The following is a 22,840-nucleotide window of genomic DNA, read 5'->3' as shown; positions in this document are numbered from 1 at the left end:
AATCAACAATTTTTCCTACTAATTGACAGTTGTGTAATATAATCCATTTGATTTTGTTTTACCTTCCTTTGGCTTTGTTCCCGAGTTTCTGGTGAGGTAGGAGGTGAGGCAATGCTGATCTTGGCAGAAGAGAACTAAGACGCTAATTAAGTGACGCAAGCCTTTGATTATTTTTTCTCTCTCCCCCTCTCTCTAACTTTCTGCCACAGCTAGGCATTCTGCTCACAAGGGAAGAACAATAGAAGATACCGCTCAAGTCTTCGGGAGGAAGGAACTTCAAGAAGACCGTTTCTGCTTGAATTAAAAGACAGTATTGAATCTCTGTTTTCCTTATAAGAAGCAAAGCTGCCTATATCAATATTCCAGGAAGAAACTACAGAGGAATAACAAGGTTTTTGGTTGCCAGGTTTTTTTCTTGTTTCATTTTGCTTATTAGTCTATGAAGATTACAAAAGAACGAAGTTGTTTTTCTGGTTTTCAGTAGTTTTGAAGGTGTTTCATTCACTGAATAAACTTTTTAGACTTGATATGGGACTTCATTATGACAATTCTTGAAAGACTATAGATTTTTTAGTTTGACTTCCATTTTTTTTTCCAAATACAAAGATGTTTTCCTGTCAGAGCTTATTACTGTAACAATATTGCAGTATTATTTCTGGATTTAAAAGAAATACAGTGTTCATATCACTTCATGAGATACCATTAAGGAATGTGGAGCAAGTTTTATATTTTAGCATTGTGTAACTTAGTTTTGATTTTGAATCTTTAAGCCACACACACACCTATAGAACCAGTTTTATATTATAAATCCAGATGTGAAAGATGTCTTGGAAGAGAAATTATTTTTCTGTGGGACAGGGTGGTGTGCAAGGCATGTTTACTCCACGAAATACAACATCTATAGCACCAAGTAAAGGTCTCAGCAATGAGCCAGGACAAAATAGCTGCTTCCTGAATAGTGCATTACAGGTAAGAAATCTGAAATAACGTGTGCCTATTTTTTATATAAAAGACTTTTTTCCAGTGTTTCCTATGCTATACTGTTTTGAGAGTGTCAGTGTAGTGATACAATTTTGTTGGACTCTATTATAAACTCATCCTCTCTTAATCTTGTTTTCAGATTCTTTGGCATAGTATGTAACATACATATATTCAATATATATATATATATATATATATATATATATATATATATATATATATATATATATATATATATGATATTTCATATCTTGGATTTGAGCCCTTGTGTTAGTATAATATTTTGCTATCATTTTTAAAATAACATAGTTGGTATGAAATTATACTCATCCTGTGATGAGTATATGCAGAATTTATCAGACAATAAAGTTGCTTTCTTGCTATTACCATAGACACGTAATACTATAATATGTACAGAAACGACTATGGGTGCTTCATTTGAATGAATTCTTGATAAGTTATTGGAGTCTTCTTCACTTTAATTTCTTTGCACGTGTGCAGAGAAAATAAATGGGAGACATGAGGTTTCCAAGTAACATTACCTGGATATCATACAAAATTCTGTGAATAAGGCTGACAGGTGGATGAGAGAAATCCCTATCTAAAAAAGTATTTTCTTTAGTCAGAGTGCTTTCATTCATTACTAGAATGCTTTTATTCAGTAGTGAAGGAGGGATAGAGATGCTCAGAAGATTTTTAATATCCTGTGCAGCATGTTCAGAGGATATGGGGGAAAGTATACTACCAGAAAAGAAAATTTTAGAAAAATTAGTCATAGCTTCAGAGTTCCTGAAAACACTGCCACACCCACTAGGTCTGCAGACTGGAGGCAACTACTTGGAAATTGGAGCATACCTCCAGAATACTTTACTGTATATCCACATAACACCCCAAAATAAGATGGTCTGGGCGCCCAAGTGGCCTAGGCTATATTGATCACACTTCTGCCAGCTGATAACTATCCAGCCAGGCAAGCATCTCACAAGCAAGTAGCACACACAAAAATGTGGAGGAAAGTATCAGTCACATAGTTTTCTAATCTGAACATGAACACCTACAGCCCTCCTCGGAAAAGAGTTCAAGACTTACCACACAGATAAAACCTTTTGCCAAGCTGCCTAGTGATGAAATGGGTGACATCATGTTGTAATCAGCTTCTTGTGAATCACAGCATAGGGAATAGTGTTGGGAAACAGAGGATGAGAGCCCACAAGGAAGAAGGGGAAACATGCATCCACTTGGCAAGACAAACGTGACAGGAATAAAAAGTGAGAGCTCCTAGAACTTGACAAACAACACAGAATAGGCCCCTAATTTCTGAGCTGCATCAGGTGTTTCTTTCTTTTGCCCCATCCTGAATCTAGCATTAATGCTAGGATTATATCAAGTGCACGAGGAATTCTGATCAGATGGAATGCTTACATTTTATAGGCAGAGAGTCTCAGTATTACAGATATTAATATTTTGCTATTTTTTTCTTTTATAATTCTAGCATTTTGGAAGCTTTAGCTATAAGCATTATAGCTAGAAAGTTAAGCAGTATAGTCTTTTCAACAAAAAAAATACACCAAAATGGATAATTTTATGAACAGCAATGAATAAAAGAAGATGTTTAAATCCCCTTCCCTCCACTTTTAATATAAACATATAACTTCCAATAAAATATAAACAGCTAATAATAAGAATATTTTATCAATTATTTATTTATTTCTCAGATTTATGTAGCTGCCCATCTCACAGGAAGTGACTCTGGGCAGCATACAATAATCAAATAAAAACAGTACATATAAAAAAACAAGCATTAAAAATACAAAAATCAACATTAAAAATTAATTAAAACAGAAATATATACAAACACCAGGCAGAGAGAGAATGATAGTGGAACCATCTCACCAGATCTCTGGTTCCCTGGGACCCCAGGCCTGGTGACATAGCCAGGTGTTGAGGGACTTCCGAAATGTCAAAAGAGATGGAACTAACCAAATACTGGGGGAGAATGTTCCATAAGGCAGGTGCCATGGCAGAGAAGGCCCGTTGCCTGGGACCCATCAAACGTAGCTCTGTGGAGGATGGTATCCGTGGCATGCCCTCTCTGCCAGATCTAACAGGCTGGGCTGATATAATCGGGGAGAGGCAGTCCCTCAGATAACCCGGTCCCATGCCATGAAGGGCTTTAAAGGTTAAAACCAGCACCTTGAATTGCACCCAGAAGCAAACTGGCAACCAATGCAGCTCACGGAGCAGAAGCGTAATATGTGCTATCCTAGGGGCACACATAACTGCCTGCGCCTCTGCATTCTGCACCAGCTGAAGCTTCCAAATACTCTTCAAGGGCAGTCCTGTGTACAGTACATTACAGGAGTCAAGTCTGGAGGACTAGGGCATGAGTGACTGTGAGCAGAGCCTCCCGATCCAGGAATGGGGGCAACGGGTGCACAACCCACAGCTGTGCAAAGGTCCTCCTAGCCACAACTACTGCTTGTTCTTTAACATGTCTGATTAACATGAGAGTTTTTATCTAAGTCCTAAATCTCTGTATAAACTCATTTGAGCAAGGAGAAGTTTTGTGTGTTATGTTGTGAAGAATATCTCATTTTAATCACTTTCTCTCTTCAAATTAGTCTCTCATAGTAATAGTATTTTTTCCGTAAATAAGCCTAACAGATTAGATACAACACTTGGTAGGTCAACATGTCTTTTACTATCATGCTATTGATAAAGGAAATTTGTATAGTTTACAAACCACTTAAAATTAATTGATCACTATTTATTCAACATTAAACTTAGAAGCAGAGGTTTTAAGTATACAGTTGATCTTGAATGATAAGTTGACCAAACAACAAATTTTAGTCAAACCTGTGATTTTTTTAAAAACATTAACATTAATTAAAAATCAAATATTTATACAAATTATCCACATGATTTGTGAAACATTTTTTCTTATCCAGAATCACTAGGAACTTTCTCTGTGTCAGTGTCTTCCTTTAATAAATAATCATTATTTCATATTCATATATCCATAATTATGTCTTACAAAATATATCCATATGCCTGTGGTTTGCCATGTTCTGCTCTGTATGGGGATGGAGTAGCACTATTTTAGGAAAGTATTATTTATCAATTTAAAAAGGTAAGGTAAATTTTACCTTAAAGAATGTAAATCCAAGTCCAGAATGTCCAAATTTTTACCTTAAATAATGTAAATCCTTTACAATTACTTATAAAGGAAAGGAGCCCCCACAACATATTCAAGCAGTGCTGAGCCACTGAGGAAGGTTGTTGGAATGGAATTTTTGTCTCTCATTGCCTAGTTACCCTTCTTGGGTTATTTCAAAATATGTAGATTCAAGAAGGATATCTAGCAATGAGAGACAAAGATTCCATTTCCACATATAACTCCAGGCCAAGGTCAGAAACATAGTATCATATAAGAAAAGAGTAGCCAGTGTAGATACCAGTCAGACCCTAGCTTGAAGAGAGGAGGTACACCTAAGTAACTTTTTAGTTATTCTTATAGCACAGATCAATTCATGAGAAAATAATTTTTTATTTTTATTTTTATTGTAAACCACCCAGAGTCGCTCTTTGAGGGAGATGGGCGGTGATGACATTGGAAACTTATAAATAAATAAATAAATAAATAAATATTTAATTATTTTGGTCCCAATCTGCTTAGGGCTTTAAAATTATAATAAGCATTTTGAATTGTTTCTAAGGGTACACTGGTGACCAATACAACTAAAGTAGGATAGGAATTATATGCTCTGTTTTCTTAGCCACTAGTCAAAATTCTGGCTGCCATGTTTTAGACCATCTGTAACTTTTGAAGGGTCTTCAGAAGTAACCACCTTTACAGTGGGTTAATTTAATAGAAGATAACCATCACTTTGGCCAAGTTAGCATACTTCAGAAATGATTGTGTTGGTATAGCAATCTAAGCTCAAATAATTTTCTTTGCATTCCGTTCTAACTGCCTGAGTATCAAATACTCCTAATTCCTCCCACTCCTTCAAAGGGAATGCTGCTTCATTCAAAGATGGATAAGTCACCAGATTTGGATCAGTCTTACTCTTCAGAAGTCATACTTCAAATTGTTCAAACTTATTTTCAATTTATTCATCCTCTGAGATTTGTTTTACTTTCAGACATTGGTTCAAGATGTTTACTGACACATCAGTTGAGGATGGAAGTAAGAGATAGGGCATGTGTGCATACTGCTGTTTATTTCTCCTAAGAGTTTTTATTTATTTATTTATTATTCAAATTTAATTAAGTTTAGTATAGACATTAACCTCATAGGAAACATTGTTCATAGAGATCTGCCTAAAATTGTATTTTGAAACTATCTGACAAAAAGAATATACAAATAGATCATGATAAAACAATGTCTTCTAAATCTACCCCTCATAATAGCTCAGAAGAATATCATGATCAGTAGCACTGAAAGCCAGTTGGAAGACCAACAAGCACATACTCTCAAACTCCAGTTCCTATCCTAGATATAAACTAGAGTGATAACTATCTGCCAGACTGAAGCTTGAATCAGGACTGAAACAAAGTCAATCATCTATTTAATCCAAAATCTTTTGGAGCTGTGATTCACCTTATCCAAACAGAGAGATGATTATTATCTTCAGGATGATAGGATGACAGGATGATAATTATACAGCCTTTCAGGTTCTAAGAAGGGGACAGGGGACAAAATGTTGCTTACTTGGAGCAAGCTGGAAAAAACCCTTCATAATAAACATGGGTTGATCATTTTTCTATGCCCTGTGCCAGTCCCTTCTGTAAACTTCTTTTAATTGGGAAAACCGAAAGTCAACTCTGCTCAGAATGCCAAGGACCGTGCCCATTTCCTAAGTTCAATTTGCTGAGATGTATCTCGCAATAATAGCTACGTCAGTAGTTTTAAACTGTTTGACCCAATTATATCTTTTCTGGGTCTTTAATAATGCAACTGCATCCTTGATTCACAGACAAGCTATTACAAATTGTTCCATTACCTCCAGGATATGCCCAAATTATCTCCTTAGGGGTAAGCACTGGACTAAATGATAGCTATTGTCTTTTATTGTCATTTATTTATTTATTGGTACCTTCAGGTCAGTTTTTGACTGCTGGCAACTGCCTGGACAAGTCCCTGCAGTTTTCTGCAAGGTTTTTCAGAAGTGGTTTGCCATTGCCTCCTTCCTAGGGCTGAGAGAGTGAGTGGCCCAAGGTCACCTAGTTGGCTTTGTGCCTAAGGTGGAACTAGAACTCACAGTCTCCCAGTTTCTAGCTTGATGCCTTAACCACCACACCAAGCTGGTTATTTCTCATTTCATTAGATATAGGAAATATAGATTGCAAATTCAAATAGATGTGAGAAGTTTTTATCTGAAAAAATGGCATATCCCCCTGTGTGGGGGAGATGGGTGGTGATAAAGTTTGATAAATAAAGCAGTCTAATAATCTATTTTAGCTTCTGCAGCAGGAAATAGAAGGCACTCTGCTAGTATAAAAACTGAAATGCATGATTTTCAGTGAGGGTGACATAGGAAAAGAAATTAATTTCTTTCCTTCCACCATTGCCAAATGTAGAGTTGATGACAGATTGAAGTGTGCATTTAACTGATTCCTGTTTCTTATTTCCACATTCCTGATACCAATCTATCATTTACCTATAAAAATCACCCGAACTGTCAGAGAAATGTCTTGATGTTAGTCTCCAGATATTTAATTAGTCCCCAACTTAATCAGGATTAGGTGCCTTGAGAAGTCACAACTGTATCAGTTAAAATGATTTGGCCATGACAGAGGTGAAATTGGTATCTTCTCCATACTCTAATCAACCTTCAAACCAGCACCAAACAGTAGATAGCTTTGTGGTTTGGGGCAACTGTTAACTGAGTTTTGTCCCTGATTGTCATGGAGGCAGTAAGGTAAGATCATATCAGAGCAGCAATTTCAGCATGGATACTGAAGTCCCAGGACTAAGAGCTGGGGGCTCTTGGGATTGTTTCAGTAGTCCTGGCAAGAAGGCGGTTGGACAGCAGGGTGTAATTGACATCTCCAATCCCCTATCTTGATCCACAATTCTCTGAAGAAGACAGACATTCTGGAGACTGGTGAATTTTTTGATAAAGGAATTTAAGATTGTTTTGCCTGTGCTTCCCTTGGGATGCAGTTCTTGGAGAACATGAAACCTGAGTCTAAGGCTGTGATAGAGTGATCCATCACCAATACATAGATTAATTTGTTCTGAATCAAATCCTTTATTGTATTTTAAACTTATCATTGCCTTGGCAATAAAACTCCCACAGTCCTACTAGTTTGGACAGGGGGCCAAAATATGATATGCATTAATATGTTCTATTCTGGAATGGCTCACTTTCTATCTGCCTCTGCCCATAGCCATCCAACTAGCAATCATTTCTTCCCCTTTCATTCAGGGAACACCTATCTCATTCCTACTGAAACTATAAATAATAGGTAACTTTTATCTATAGAGATAAAAGAAAAAAGAAGAATTCCTAGTGCCCCTGTTTGCAGGAACTACTTTTCTTTTTCCTTTTCTCTTTAATAAGGGGCTGGCTGGTCTTGGGTTGTCTAGAGTAGTGGGTGGTCTAATAATTAAGGATATGTAAATTGTATTCAATACATAAATTATATTCTACTGGCGTGGATGGAGGAGTAGTCAGTAATAACATTTTGTTTGGCAGCTTATCAGGTATGGTCTTCAGTGAGGAGCAAAAGGTGTCAGAAGATAGAAATCAGTGATTTTTCCTTTTATTGTTGTACATTACATTGATGTTATGAAAGTTTATGTCGCTCACATAACTTTTATCTTGTATTACTAATTGAAGCAATGTAATGAATGTTGGATACTAATCTGTGATTGCAATAAAGTTGATTGTATTGGATCCTATTGGATGCTTTTATGTAAAAAAAGGTATCTAAAATCACACAATTCACTGAGATGTTTTACATTTGACAACTTTGGAAAATAAATTGCAAAATAAATTCTACTTTTTAATTTTTAAAAAGGGGCTTATGTCTATGAATAGCCAACATTACTATTTAGTTAACTATGGTATAAAGATATTGATATAACTGTTTGATCAAGTATGATTGTATGCCTAGCAGACATTCCCAGATAGTATTTGGTATACTATCCTTCAGTATACCAAAGTACATATTATAAGTTTCTGATCCTTGAGCTGCTCTCTGGTTTTCTGGAGAGCTGCAGGTAATGAAACTGGCCAGTGCACAGCTAGAGTGCCTGTGATGAACACCACTAGTGAGGCTTGCTGGCCATGCATACAAATATATACCTGGTTCTCTTGCCTGCAAAAGAAGGCTGCAGAGAAGGTTTACTATGCAGCTCCACTGTGTGTTGAAAGTAACTATCCAACAAAACTATTTTGAGTGGTAAGGGCCTGCTGTCATCTGCCCATCCCATACTGAAATTTTTTGAAGCCTGCTGTGACAGATCTGCAAGTAATTTAAACGATAAAATAGCTTATCTTCATGCTAAATTGTTTTCTCTTTGATACAGTATCTATGAGGTGTCCAGTGACAGAATTTCAGAATACAAAGGTTGCAAGGTTGGACATAATCTAATTTATCTCCATGCCCACTGCAGGAATCCACAACCACAGCTTCCCAGACAGATAGCCATCCAGCCTCTGTTTAAGCATCTCCAATGGAAAGTCCATCACTGCTTGAGCCAATCTCTTCCACTGGTGAACAGCTCTTGTCAGTTGAAGTCCAACTGAAATTTATATCCTTGTAATTTGTTTCTTGTGCTGTCATCTGGAACAATTCTAAATAAGTCCATCCATCTTATACATGATGGCCCTTCAGATATGTGAAGACAGCTTTCACATCTCTCCACAATATTCTTTTCTTGAGTATTGATAACTAATATAACTAATAATTCCAACTGTTTCTCATAGATTTTCCTCCCAGTCCCCTTGCTTGTTCTCTTCTAGACATGTTCCAGTTTGTTCATGTCTTTCCTAAAATATGGTTCCTGGATTTAGATGCAATAGTCTAGAGGTTGGACCATATACTGCTATCCAATAGGGTTCCCCTTTCACACAGACATTGTATATTCATGCCTTTGATTTCCAAATATGGAAGTAAGCATGTGTACCTCTTGAAATTCATCTTGCTTGTTTCTGCTCATGTTCCAGTTCCAAGATTCTCCTGAATCCTTATACTCTCTTTTAAGCTCTTTTCTGTCTCCCCTATACTTATATGATTTGCATATTTGATAATCACATTTTCTAACCCTTCATCCAAGTCATTTCTAAATATGTTGAACAACACAGGATCTAAAACAGAACCATGTGGTATGCTACTTATCCATTCTAGCTTGAGGCAAAGTTGCTGACATACATCCTTTGGATATGTCAAGGAGACTATCAGTGGATATGATTCTTTACTTTGTTGAATGCTTTGCTTAAATCAATATATACTACAGGTAGTCCTTGCTTAACAACCATTCATTTAGTGACAGTTTGGACTTATGACGGTGCTGAAAAAAAGACTTATAGCCAGTCCTCACACTTATGACTGTCACAGTGTCCCCGCGGTCACATGATTGCAGTTCAGTTGCTTGGCAACCAGTTCACATTTATGACCGTTGCAGTGTCCTGTGGTCACATGATTGCCATTTTCTACCTTCCCAGCCAGCTTCTGGCAAGCAAAATCAATGGGGACCTGCATGATTTGCTTAACAACCATGTGGTTCACTTAATGCCTGCAGTAGCTTGTTTAATGACCACCCCAAAAAAGGTCATAAAATCAGGTCAGATTCGCTTAATGACCAATTTGCTTAGCAACTGAAATTCCAGTCCCAATTGTGGTCATTAAGTGAGAACTACCTATATATCTGCCACATTTCCATGGTCAACTAGACTTGTCACTGTGTCAGAACAGATCAGCTTGGTTTGACATGGCTTGTTCTTGATAAATGCATTTTTTCTAAGTGCTCACAGACTGATTGCTTATTAATATGTACCAGAGTTTCGTCCAGTATTAATGTTAAGCTGACTAGATTGTTGCCTGGGTTCTCTTTTTTCCCCTTTTTTCAAGTTAAAATATTTGTTCTTCGGTCCTTTAGCATTAAACTTTTCCATTATTTCTCCAAGATGACATTCACAAGTTCCTTCAAGATTCTTGGAGTACTTGATTTGGTTCTAAGAAAGCTGTTTCTGGGCCACCACCTGACCCAATTATGTGGGACTGTTAAATTATTTAGGCCTAAGAATGTGTCGACAAGAAACATTTTTCAGCTTACGTCATGCTCTTTTGAATTTTTCCAATCTTGGTTTATTTGATGAAACCAGGGAGTGATGATTGGATGGATCCAAGGAGTAAAGGATGCATCTCTCCATGAAAAAGTGTCACTGACTTTAAAAGAAACTATAAAGTGCCTACTCCTGAAGAACCCTCTCTGGATTGAGAGGTTTAACACAACTCTCCCCCAATAATGAACATCATTTATGGGAGGGCAGGGAATTGAAGAGTAAAATGTCTTTGCCGTTGGAGACATTATTGGAAGAAACAAAATATTTTGATCCATTTCAGTCTGAGTTTAGCCCTAATTTTGGGACTGAATCAGCTTTGGTCACCTTGATGTGTGCCAAAAACATTCAGAGGAAATATGATTCTGTTGGTTTCCCAGTGGCTTTTGGTACTTGGTGACTTGGTATCCTTCTGAATTATCTCCATGATATAGAGTTCAAGGCATGGTTTTATGGTAGTTCAACATCTACTTAGTTTCAGAGATGATTGGGTGACTGTGCCTTGACACCCTGGCATTTGTGGGGTTCCATAAGACATCGTTGTTTCAAATATTCTTTATCATACTGTATATGGTGAAAGGTGAAAGGTCCCCTGTGCAAGCACCGAGTCATGTCTGACCCTTTGGGGGGACGCAGCTTTTGCGATGTTTTCTTGGCAGACTATAGAGTGGGGTGGTTTGCCATTGCCTTCCCCAGTCATCACCTTCCCCAGCAAGCTGGGTACTCATTTTACCAACCTCGGAAGGATGGAAGGCTGAGTTGACCTGGGCCGGCCACCCGAGAATCCAGTTTCCGCTGGGATTGAACTCGGTCTTGGGGAGAGTTTCGGTTGCAATGCTGCTGCCTACCACTCTGCGCCACACGAGGATCTTAACATATATATGAAACTACTAAAGATGATCATAAGGAGTTTTCAGACAAAGGGACATCAATATGTTCATGACACCCAACTTCTTACTTCTCCATGATGTCTGAATCAGGAGATGTGATGCATGTTCCAAACTGGTGCCTAGATGCATTTATGAGTTGGATGAGGGCCAATATATTGAGCTGAAGCTGTGGGAACTTCATCTGGAGCTAGAGTTTTCCAAGGCAGCAATCCTGAAAACATCAATAACTATAACTATAAGGACTGAAGCTGATGAAATGGGAACATCTGGTTCCCAAGCTAGAAATGGTTGTTACAAAAACATCCACCCAAGGTCACCAGGCAATCTACCAAATATCTGTTAATTTGGAAGGACAGGGAGAGGAAGCCTAGAGCTTAAACTTTTTGAGCTTTTTCAACTGCCTGTTCAGACTCTTGATGGCTGGCTTTTATGCCCTGGACCAATCACAGAGTGCAATGCTCCTCTACAACTCACTGTTAGCAATCAGCAGTCTCTACAATTCTAGTCTCTCTAATACTTTTTAAAAATATTCTTGAGAATGGATTGGCTACAGAATTACACTCTACTTATTCATTTGGACCAGAATGACATCTTCTTTGATTCCCCAGCATGCAAGTCTTAATGCCCCACAAACACCAACACCACTCCTCAGCAAGTACACCTTCCTATCTTTTCTGCCATATATATGGATGATGGTGTTGAAATGATAAAAGAGGGAAGCATAAATACTGCGCCCGCATAATGTTGGTGCCCAGAATCTCACAAAACACCACTATCAAATGTCAAATATAGGAGGAATGTATCAACAAGAACTTACAAAAAGACCCTCCCTTGCTCCTAGCATTCTATCTTTTTTGTCAAGGACACAGTTAAATATTCTTGACCCCCCTGCACACAAATCAGACCTTAAGTCCCTCTACACTGGGCTTGTCTTTCCTCTCAGAAAAATTCAAATGGATTCAGCAGGGATAGAACCTATCCTGTCCTGAGAGACCCACTCCCCAATATGATACAGCATTTGGGAGGTTTTGCCTGATTTTCTGTAAATGTATTCCTAGTTTTGCTGCGTTGACCACACTGTTAACTTTTCTTATTAAGAAAAGGGTCCCTTCCCAAGTCCACTTAGCTTTGTTCAACTTAAATAGACTTAACTCCATTCACTTCTCAGCCCATCTTTCGTCATGCAGATCCCAACTATTGTTATAGTATTGGCAGCTCTGCCTGTTACAGGTATTTTCTGGGGGGATAAATTTCTGGTTGTATATCTGGATGATTTTCTGATTGACTCAAAATATCTACCTCTTCACACCAAATTTAGTAGTACTTTATACCTTTAGAACTACTGTGTCTGCTGAATGAAATAAATACACATTTGATCTTTCATAGCTTCCATCTATGAAAAGTATAGGTTCTATAGGTTGATGCTTCTGATTTTGCCTTGGGAGATGTACTTAATAATCCTTGCTAGAATTTGAGGGCAATTTATTCCTTGTGCATTGATTTCTAGTTAGCTTTTGCCAGTCAAAAAGAATGGTGGTATTTTTGGCTATCAAAGAAAGCCTTTCAGCATCAGTGCCATCTCACAGTGCCTAGAAGGTCAAAGGACCACCAAAATCTGAACATCTACAGTATAAACTTCTCAAAAGCTCACATAGTGCAAGGTCAGGTGGACACATTTTTTCTCATTTAACTTTTAAAGTTTGCAGAATAAGCAGGCTAATGCTTTATCTTGTAAGCTACAATACTTATTTTACAACCCTCCTCCAACTGCCATTCGATGCCTGCAAAACTTTGGTCCCACCGTTCTACAATCAATTGTCCATCCCTCTTTCCTTAAGGGAATAAACATTGTAGTTCTTTCAGAACATCTGTGCACAATATTGCAAACAACACATCTCGTTCTCTGTGAGTTTTAGTGACCTTGTGTTAGAGTAAATATCAAGAGTTATAATTCATTGTGCTGAATTTGGTTGCCATGCCATGGCTCTGACCAGCAAATCATCTAGCTTTTTGCACCCTATCCTTTCCCCACTAGGATCTTGAAATACAGTTTCCTTGGACTTTATAAGTAGTCTACCACATGTCAAGGATTACTATGAAGACAGATGACAAGTTAGTTGGATCATTCCCTCTAATAGCATAGAATAATTCTATGGCCTTTCATGCGCAGCTTCTAACCAGTTTTCCGCTGTTCCTTCCTGGCCCTGGAAATACTCATCTTCTGCTCCATCATGCCCTCAAATCTTGAGTGGAATGGGGAAGGCTTCAAGCAGGAACATATCCTGGATTTCGGGCACAGGAGGGATAGACTGGAATACTTGATTCATTGAAAGGACTGAATATTTTTGGGAGGGAGTAGATAATATGCAGGGACCATGTCTCCTTAAACAGTTCGCCTGACAAGCCTAGGCCACTTGACTGGCTGTACAATCAGGTTTCTGCACCTGCCAGCAGTTCTCACTCTAGAGGAAGGGACTTGTTTTGGGGAGGAAGAGTGACAATTTTATGACTAACAGAGATACAGAGAATGTCCTTCTGTACGATTTGAGGGCAAGTACTGGAATGGGGGAGTTTCTGATAAAGTATATTTACTGCTGCCAGTCAGGAAGAAGGAGTGGAGAATTCTGAAGTGAGGAGAAGAAATGGAGATAAAAGGTAGAGCACAGAAGGAGGGAGGGAAAGAAGCATCTAATGCTTTCAGACTCCATGGGAAAATAGAGAAGGAGACAGTGTAATGTCTGAGGTTGGCAAGTCTGGAAACATCAGTACTCTGGCAAGAAATAGCTATTATGTAAATCTATTTCAGCTGCCCAAAGCTATGAAGTGACCCACGAAGTATCTGTCAATTTGATTTTTTAATCTAATTTTATTAAAAATTACAACTACAACAATAAAAAGCTAATGCAAGCTAAAAGAAAATAAAATAGAAGGTGCAGAAAAGAAAAAGAAAGAAAAAATATAGTAAAGAAAAAGAAACTATTTTATTTATTTATTTATTTTTATCCCGCCTTTATTATTTTTATAAATAATTCAAGACGGTGAACATACCTAATACTTCCTCCTCCTATTTTCCCCACAACAACAACTCTATGAGGTGAGTTGGGCTGAGAGAGTGACTGGCCCAAGGTCACACAGCCAGCTTTCATGCCTAAGGTGGAAAGTCTCCTGGTTTCTAGCCCAGCACCTTAAGTACTAGACTATAACGAAAGGACTTCCCCCTTCATCACAGCAAGTATCAACAATTTTAGTAACTTCTCGCCTCCTCTTAAAATACAACAAATGATCTCTTCTTCCCATATCCCATCTCTTATCTATAAACAAATCCTTTAAAACCTCATCATTTCAGTCCTGATCAGCAAAAGTCCTTTAAGGGTTACCAGAGATAAAAACATACCTATTTTAACCATCAAATAAACCAACTTTATATTCCTTCCTTTTACTTTTAAAAAACTTGATCTTTAGTCCCTTCAAATATTGTCCTGAAACTTGATTTCTTTTCGTTTTTTCTTGGTCCCTTCTCACACAATACTTCAAAACTTTAACAAGTCCCTTCTGTAAATTCAATATGAGAAGATTATCCAGGTCACTCTCTTGGTTTGTTATTTGTATATCACTTAATTATTAAGACATCAGCCAGTTTCTTTTATATGTCCAGTGTAGCATCTTTTTCCATATCATTCTTGTAACTTTCATTTTTAAATCCACTTTCAGATCAGTCTCTTGTGCAGTAAAACCTGTTCCTCTTCCATAACATCTTTTAATCACAGTCTGTCTATAGAGGCAGACACTCTTAAAATTAACGTCTGGGTCCATTGTTTAAAAATATCCTTCAATATGTTGAATGTTAAAATATTTTGCTCTATTCTGTATTAGTAAGTGTTCTTCTCCTTTAATTGTAATCTTTAGTTCCTTCTAGTTCCTCTAGTGTCCAACCTTCAAAGTCCCATCCTATCATTTTTTTTTAAGAATTCAAAACAAAAATATTTTCCCACGGGAAGGATTCTTATAATTAATTCCAAAATCTTAGTCCAAATTTATCTGGAACCTTAGTCCATTTGTAACTTTCTAAAATCAAAGTTTTAATCACCCTTTGCTGTTTAAAATTAAAGTCCTTACACTTGTATTTAAAACTTCTTTCACTAAGGATTGAAGGAAAGTCAACTTGTCGATCCAAGGGTTCCTAATAGCTGAAAAGCAGTTAACAAGCAATTTCCAAAAGTGATTAAGAAAATAAGTATGTGATCCCAGTGTCTTTAAAGGCACCAACCGTGGGTTGAGCAAGATAGCTATTCTTTCATCTCCCAGACCTCTAAACCTGTTAGAAACCATTGTCTTGCAGTCTCCTCATGAGGAGCAACTGCATGGCACACAGTCAGGTCCTCTCGTCCTGAGAGGAATTACGAAGAGACAGTCTTACTTGCTGGCATTCTGTTGTAGTTGTCAGCTCCACTTCTTCAGCTCACCATTTCTTCCCTGGAAGTTGAAGTATCTGTCAATTTGGAAGGGCAGGAAGAAGTAGCTTTAAATTTAAAGTCTTGAGAAAATGGATGTGTGTTTGAATGCGATGGTCTGACATTCTTTCACTCCAGTGGGCAACAATTGTGTATGAGGCTTCATTCATGCCTAAAAACTGATTTAGCTGAGACATTGACTAAATCTTCTGCAAAGTTGAACTAAGCTTTCAGGAGATTGGTGGGGTTTTTTTTTTTTCCTGAATTTGGATATGAAGGCAGGAGGAGGTACCAAGTTTCGATCCAAGAGGCTATAAGATGAGAGCTGTAGTCTTAACTGTTAGAACACAATCATCTTTTCAAAATGGCTTCAGTCCTGGTGTACAGTGAAGAAGACAATCCTTACTAGTTATGGCAAATTTCTAGGAGGTTGGTTCAATACAGCGCTTTGTAAATCAGTATATGTGCACTAGCTTGAACATTTATGCATGAATTTGAAATCCCCAATGTAGCATCTGGACTAAAATGCATGGAATAAATAAACAAGTAACTAAAATTAATATAAATATTTTATTTTAATTTATCTGATATGTCCATATATCAGATGAATCTAAGAATTCAAGAATTTAAAAATTAATGATCTAATTAATGTGGAAAAGAAAGAAATGAACAAAAATGGGAAATTGTTTAGTAAGTTCAGATTTTGTAGAATTTACATTGGGAGCTAGAGATTTTCTGGTAGAAAAGTCACTTATGACTCATAGCATGCTCCTTCTGTACATGACTACAGCCGCTAGAATGCTATATGCTCAGTATTGGAAAGATTCACGAATACCATCAGAAGAGGAATGGATAATTAAACTGTTGGACTTAGCCCAATGGCAAAATTAATGGACTTGATGAGAGACAAGAACACTGTCAGTTTTATGGAATCATGGCAACCATTTGTGGATTATTTGTTAGAGACCAAAAAAGATGAAGTAATGATTATGGGATTTTCATAATAAGGATGTTATGGAATAGAAATAATGGAGATCTATATATATAATCAGTAGCAAGAGAATAAGGTATTATAATCTAGATATTTCTATAGCTTGGTTAGGCGAAGTCACTTTTTTTCTTTTTTTCTTTCTTTTACTTTTTTGTTTTCCTTTTACTTCTGGTATGTATGTATCAATGTGTAAGTTGTAGATATGTGTGTTGTTATTCTTTTCTTTCTTTTTCTTTGTTTTCTCTTTTCTTTTTTTCCCCTTGTGTTTAGGGTTTTTTTATTCATGTTGGTTATTATTGTGTTGACTGGTCTGTATTTAGAAATTTATGTTCGTTATTTTTTTGTTTTAGTTTTTGAAAACAACGTTTATAAATATGACTCATAGCATGCTGCTTGTCTGCTAAGCTCCTGCTAAGTCTGACTCAAGAAGCCTGGGTGTCTCATCCATTGTAACAGAGACGTACAGTTCACAGCTTGCTGAAGTTCAGTTGGGTTCTTGGCCTTACCTCCTTATTGCAACAGCATGCCAATTTTTTTGTCAAATTGCAGCAGCACTAACTGAAGAAGTCTTGAGAATATACTGGTTGAAGGAGTAATTACAATAGTGCTTAAATGTGACCTAAAATGTGATCTGTTCACACAAGTCCTAAAACTAGATAAAGATAACCCAATTAAATAAATGAGTCAAAAACATTATACTTGCTCATTTATTGATTGAGAAAAATGTTACATATTTGTGTCTGGCAAAAGTATGTGAACCTTAGAACAGATCACATTTTTATCACATATGCAGAAATACTGAAAATTCAAACGGGTTCACAAACTTTTAAGCACCACTGTATTTGGGTAGGTATGAGCAGCCTTCTTTTACCTGACATATATCTATTAGGCTATCAGCTCCTCTTTGTTGATATCATTGCCATGATGCACACACAAGCACATTCTCTTTCTTCTGCCATGATCTTTACCTCCTTGATTCAGTTTCTCTTAATTCTGTCCATTCAATTCACCTCCTACTCATAAACCTCATTTCCTAAAAGGACTTTTCTCCCTCTTTCCACCATTCTCAGCCCAGGTGCCCCTCTTATGTCATCTCCATCCCCTATGCATTTTCCTCTTTCCATCTCTTTTTCTGTTCCTACTAATCCAGCTACCTTGGTTCCTTACCACTATATTTTATATAAGCAGAATTGCCTCTCTTTCTATCCCTTTCCAGTCTTTCCCTTACCCTTCTTCTCAACATTTCTGTCTTGTATGAAGAGAGGGGAGAGTGTTGCTGTTCTTTCCACCATTGCAGTTTCCTTCTCCTCACTTCATCTCTCTTCTGTCCCCATGCATTGTACATTGCATTATTTCTCACTTTTTAAAAAAATATCTTTTACATGTAGATTGTAACACTCAAAGGGGTTTCCAGATTTTTACATTTTTTCAATAAGGATTATAAAACTATTCACTTTATTTGGAAACATTTTTAATATGACAGTCAAACCTTATTTTTATCAATTGATTATTTAGAATGTATGTACCAAATGCTTTCAATTGTAGTTATGTTCTAATCCTTGTAATGTCAGATGCTTTTGTTCTTAAAACCAGTTTTCTTGTCCAAAACATTCTGAAGGAATTTATTAAAAGCAATAATGCTTTGCTTTCTAGGTACTCTGGCATCTTGATATTTTTCGACGCAGTTTTCGACAGCTTACAACACACAGATGCATGGGAGATTCCTGTATATTTTGTGCTCTCAAAGTAAGTGATAGAATGAACTCACTGGGGATAAAAGGATCATAGTCAACAAATGTATTGAAGTATCAGATATAAAAAATGGAATATTAGTTTCATTTCAAAAATATATTGATGATAATATTGATGTATAATTTCTTGTATATATGTATTTTGTTGATTCTGCAATTTTAATTACATCAGTATGCTGTAATGGTTAGGTTGTAAGATAGAATAAAACACTGGATAACATCAAGGTAAACTGAGTTACAACTAGGGGAGATTTTGTGTTAGTTGGTGCCTCATTTTCATTGTCACTGCACCGTATTTTGTTATCATCTGGCTTATAGAGGATTTGAAGTCTGGGAAAAGTAAACTCACACAAAGTCATCTGTTTTTCCAGGGTACTGATGAAGCAGGGATAAGATTTAAGCTTAACAGATTTTTTAATAGATGCTACAATAAAGTAATACATATTAAGCTGTTTCAATATACTCAGTTCCACATGGGCAAACATGTTTCTTGTATGGGAATCTTAAAGTATCTTCTCTTTAATACACTAGTGCCAAAAGCAAAATATTATGCCTAGCCCGGGGGGTGGGACTTTTCTTAACTTGGGAAATGTAAGTGAGGAGAGATAACTGTTAGTTTCCTAGAAACCTTTTGCCAGCCAGGTCCTACTTCTTTGTGCCCAACTGTTTTTTTTATCTGAAACTCAATATCATTTAATCTTTGCAGAAGTGGCTGCTTGGCACAGTCATACCCAGAGAGTGTATTAACCCTACTGATAACCCACATACCATTAATTTTAGCTCTATGACATTGTTCCATCTTGATGGAAAGTCATCAGCCAATATTAGTGATAGGGAAGATAATGGAGGAGGAAGAGGAGAGGAGGAGGAGGTGGACCAAGGGAGACCCAGGTTCAAGTCCCCATTCAACTATAGAAACTTGCTGGGTCGCTTTGAGCCAATCACTATTTTTTAGTGTAACCTAGCCCACAGGATTTTTATTGTTGAGGAGTGTGTTATGTATGCTGCCTTCAGCTCCTGGAGAAAGGCAAGATATAAATCTAATAAATGAAGAACAAGAGAAAAATAGCTAAAGACATAAAAATTGCTGTGTTGACACAGGAATGGCATATGAAGAAAAAAGAGTAGGGAAATAATACTTCATTTTACTTTGATGATCTGATGATCTATGGTAATCCTGAAATAAGTTACCTGTTGTAATGGTATGTGAGAAAGACCTTGGGAGAATGGGCCAAGAAATCCTGCCTAGGGAACAATCAGATAAGAGACAGCATAGCCTGCAGCTGGATAGTGGGAAGGGCAAGAGGCTCAGAAGAGACCCTCCCTAGTTTCTTGGGCTGTAGAGGAGATGTCAGGAGATTGTACTTTCAGACTTGCAAGATTCTGTTAATATAGCTTTACAATAAAGCAGAATGAGCTTATCTGCTTGTGTTTCCTATCTGGTCTACCAAGTAAGGCTGTTATCTATCTTGCAAGTCTGAAAGCACAATTAATTAATTAATTGTAATGGTTAATTTTCATTATAAACATTAATGGTTAATGAAAATATTATGGTTATGTAATGGTTAATTATGATTATGTAATGGTTAATTTTCATTATAATCATTAATGGTTAATGAAAATATTAAAAACAGAATAAATAATGTAAGCATAAAGTGTAAGGAAAAAAAAATAAAAATTCAAGTTCTTTGAGAGTGTAAGCCCATGTAGATGGGGTGATCCAATAGATATATTTACTTAGGCTATCACATCTGGGCTATAAAAATCCAGCAGCACAGAAATACAAAAAAGCCATCTCTTTTGAGGGAGATGGGCAATGATGAAATTTGAAATATAAATAAATAAATAGTCATTGCTCCCTTATTGTCAAGATTTCATAGCTCAGTTCTGGCCATAGTTTAAAGTGGTTTTGACAAAATCCTTTATCAAATAATCTCTCAATAGCAGAGACCTTAGGAGTTTGATGGCTTTCTAAATCCAATGTATTTTTGCACTGTATGTATGTATGAATGAATAGAATAAGAAAAAAGGTCCTGTTATGGATCAGTAACTAGCCAAAGCAATGTTTCTCAAATCTTGGCAACTTTAAGATATGTGGATCTCAACTCCCAGAATTCTGGGAGTTGAAGTCCACGCATCTTAAAGTTGCAAGGTTGAGAAACACTGAGCTAAAGAATGGGAGGCAGAAAGTGAAATGATAATTCTTCTGATAGAAGAATATTGCATACATTCGAGTATCTGTAGTGGGACTAATGATTTTTACTTTTTTTTAAAAAAAATCTAGAATTATGATTGAGTTGGCCACTGCTTCTTAAAACAATCAGTAAACAGCTTCAAACACCTCTCCCCCAAATGAAAGTATGGGCATTAGGATGGCAAATGTAATTCAGTGAGGGGGACAAGAGTTTAAAAGAAGTGCCCATTGTGACGTCTGTGCAGGGGTGTGTGTGTCACAGGTAGTCCTTGTTTAGCTACCACAATTAGGACCAGCAGCTCAGTCGTTAAGTGAAACTGCAACTGTTTTTCTGATTTACTTCAGCTTTCCTTTGCTTTACAGACCTGTGAAATTGTAAATGTGAGGACTGGTCACAAAGTTACTTTTCCATCAGTCATAGCTGCGAATGGTCGCTAAACGAGTCAGTCACTAAATGAAGACTACCTGTCTTTTCCACACATACACCCATATACACACACACACACACACACACATATGCTAATGGGATCTGAGTGACTGACTAGGAAAAGCATGTTGGAGTTACAGAGGATGACTATCCTCTGTAACTATTTAACTATTATGTTTGGGATTATTATGAACATAAAAATATTTATATTTTTATTTTCATAATAATCTATATAGTTGCTGATCTTCTCTGTATAGTTGCTGATCTTCTCTATATAGTTACTGATCTTCAGAAAGGGTATTATGGAGTGAGAGAAGTTGCTAATGGAGCAACAGAACAAAAGAACATCCTATATTAGAAAAGGCGGTAGTGTTTTGAGATTTTTTATTTAGAAGATGGTAGACATGGTAGGTGTCCTAACCTAGAGCGAAGAACCATGCTGAGAGTGACTTGGTCTCTAGTGTTTATTGAACTGCTCTAGTAGATAGAAAATCCTGCCAAACTGAAAGAGCATGGGAAATCCACACAGATAAACCCAAAACTCAAGGGTCTGCTCTGAGTTTCTTTGAAGGAAAGTTCAAAGCCTCTAAACTATGCATGTGTTTTCTCCCCTGGATAGGGGCCCCCTCCTGCTCACCATCAGTACTCATGACAGTAGGGGTGAATAAAACTATGCTTGGGGAGAGAGTATTTCCACAAAGCTAAATGGGAGAATATTAAGATAGGCTGACTTCTACAGTTTGTGCTGGTGGTAATCAGCTTTGTTGATTTGGAAAAGATAATAGAAAATAAGGTTATTTACGGCTATTACTTATAATGACTATACATAACCTTCAGAATCAGAAGAAGCATTATTCTGAACATACTTTGCTGGGAAACATGGATGGGAGAATAATATAGTGCCCACATTCTGGTCACAAATACATTACGGCACTGGAACAATGTGGGATGGATGGGACCACTACCAGATGGATTCACAGTTGGTTGAACAACTGTAGCCAATGTATAGTCCTTAATGGGTCTGTGTCCAATGGAGGGAGGTATGCAATGAAGTACCTCAGTGTTCTGTCCTGAGCCCAGTAGTCTTCAACATCTTCATAAATGACTTAGAATAGAAGGGATGCCCATAAAATTTGTAGATGACACAAAGTGGGGGGAGATTTCTAACACCACAGAAGGCAGGCTCAACATTCAAAAGGTCCTTGATGGACTTGAATATTGGGCCCTATGCAACAAAATCTTGTTTAATGGCAAGAGATAAAAAGTTCTGCACTTAGGCAGGAAAAAACAGATGCACAGGTACAAGATAAGCAGTACCTGGCTTAGCAACAATACTTGTGAGAAGGATCTGGGAGTCTTGGTAGACCACAGATTAAACATGAACCGGTTGTGTGCCACAGCTGCCAAAACAGCCAGTGCACTTTTGAGCTACATCAATATAAGGGATAGTACTATTCTATGCTTCACGCACCTGGAATACTGTGTTCGTTTCTGGTTGCCACAATACAAAAAGGATGCTGAGAAACTGGAAAAAGTGCAGAAAAGAGCAACAAGGATGGTAAGGGGCTTGGAGTGGAACAGTGGAACAGCCTACCTCCTGAACTAGTGAGTGCTCCATCACCAGAGGTTTTCAAGAAAGAATTGGGCAGCCATTTGTCCAGAACAGTATAAGGATTCCTGCACTGGGCAGGGGTTTGGACTAGATGACTTGGAAGGTCCCTTCCAACCCTATGATTCCAAGATTAATTTCTGGAAATAAAAGTCTGGAGTCGATGCAGCTTTGCTCTTGTGGTTTTGAAAAGTAGGAGATAGTGTCTAGTACAGACTTTCAAAGTATGAGATTAAGTTGTACATTTAAG

At 37.2% G+C, this 22,840-nt stretch overlaps 1 protein-coding gene across 1 annotated transcript in view; it reads left to right on the top strand.

Moving 5' to 3' along the window:
• The first annotated feature begins 278 nt into the window (after positions 1-278).
• Positions 279-22,840, top strand: part of USP54 (ubiquitin specific peptidase 54) — an 88,951-nt gene continuing 66,389 nt past the window's right edge. The window contains exons 1-2 of the mRNA XM_063307624.1: positions 279-969; positions 18,263-18,355. Of these exons, the coding sequence (XP_063163694.1) occupies positions 823-969; positions 18,263-18,355 (240 nt within the window). The 5' untranslated portion in view covers positions 279-822. The remainder of the gene's footprint in view (positions 970-18,262; positions 18,356-22,840) is intronic.

Source organism: Candoia aspera, chromosome 6 (genome assembly GCF_035149785.1).
Source record: "Candoia aspera isolate rCanAsp1 chromosome 6, rCanAsp1.hap2, whole genome shotgun sequence".
NCBI classification, from domain to species: domain Eukaryota; kingdom Metazoa; phylum Chordata; class Lepidosauria; order Squamata; family Boidae; genus Candoia; species Candoia aspera.
The sequence above is the reverse complement of the archived record's forward strand: the minus strand, read 5'-3'. Positions and strand labels throughout refer to the sequence as shown.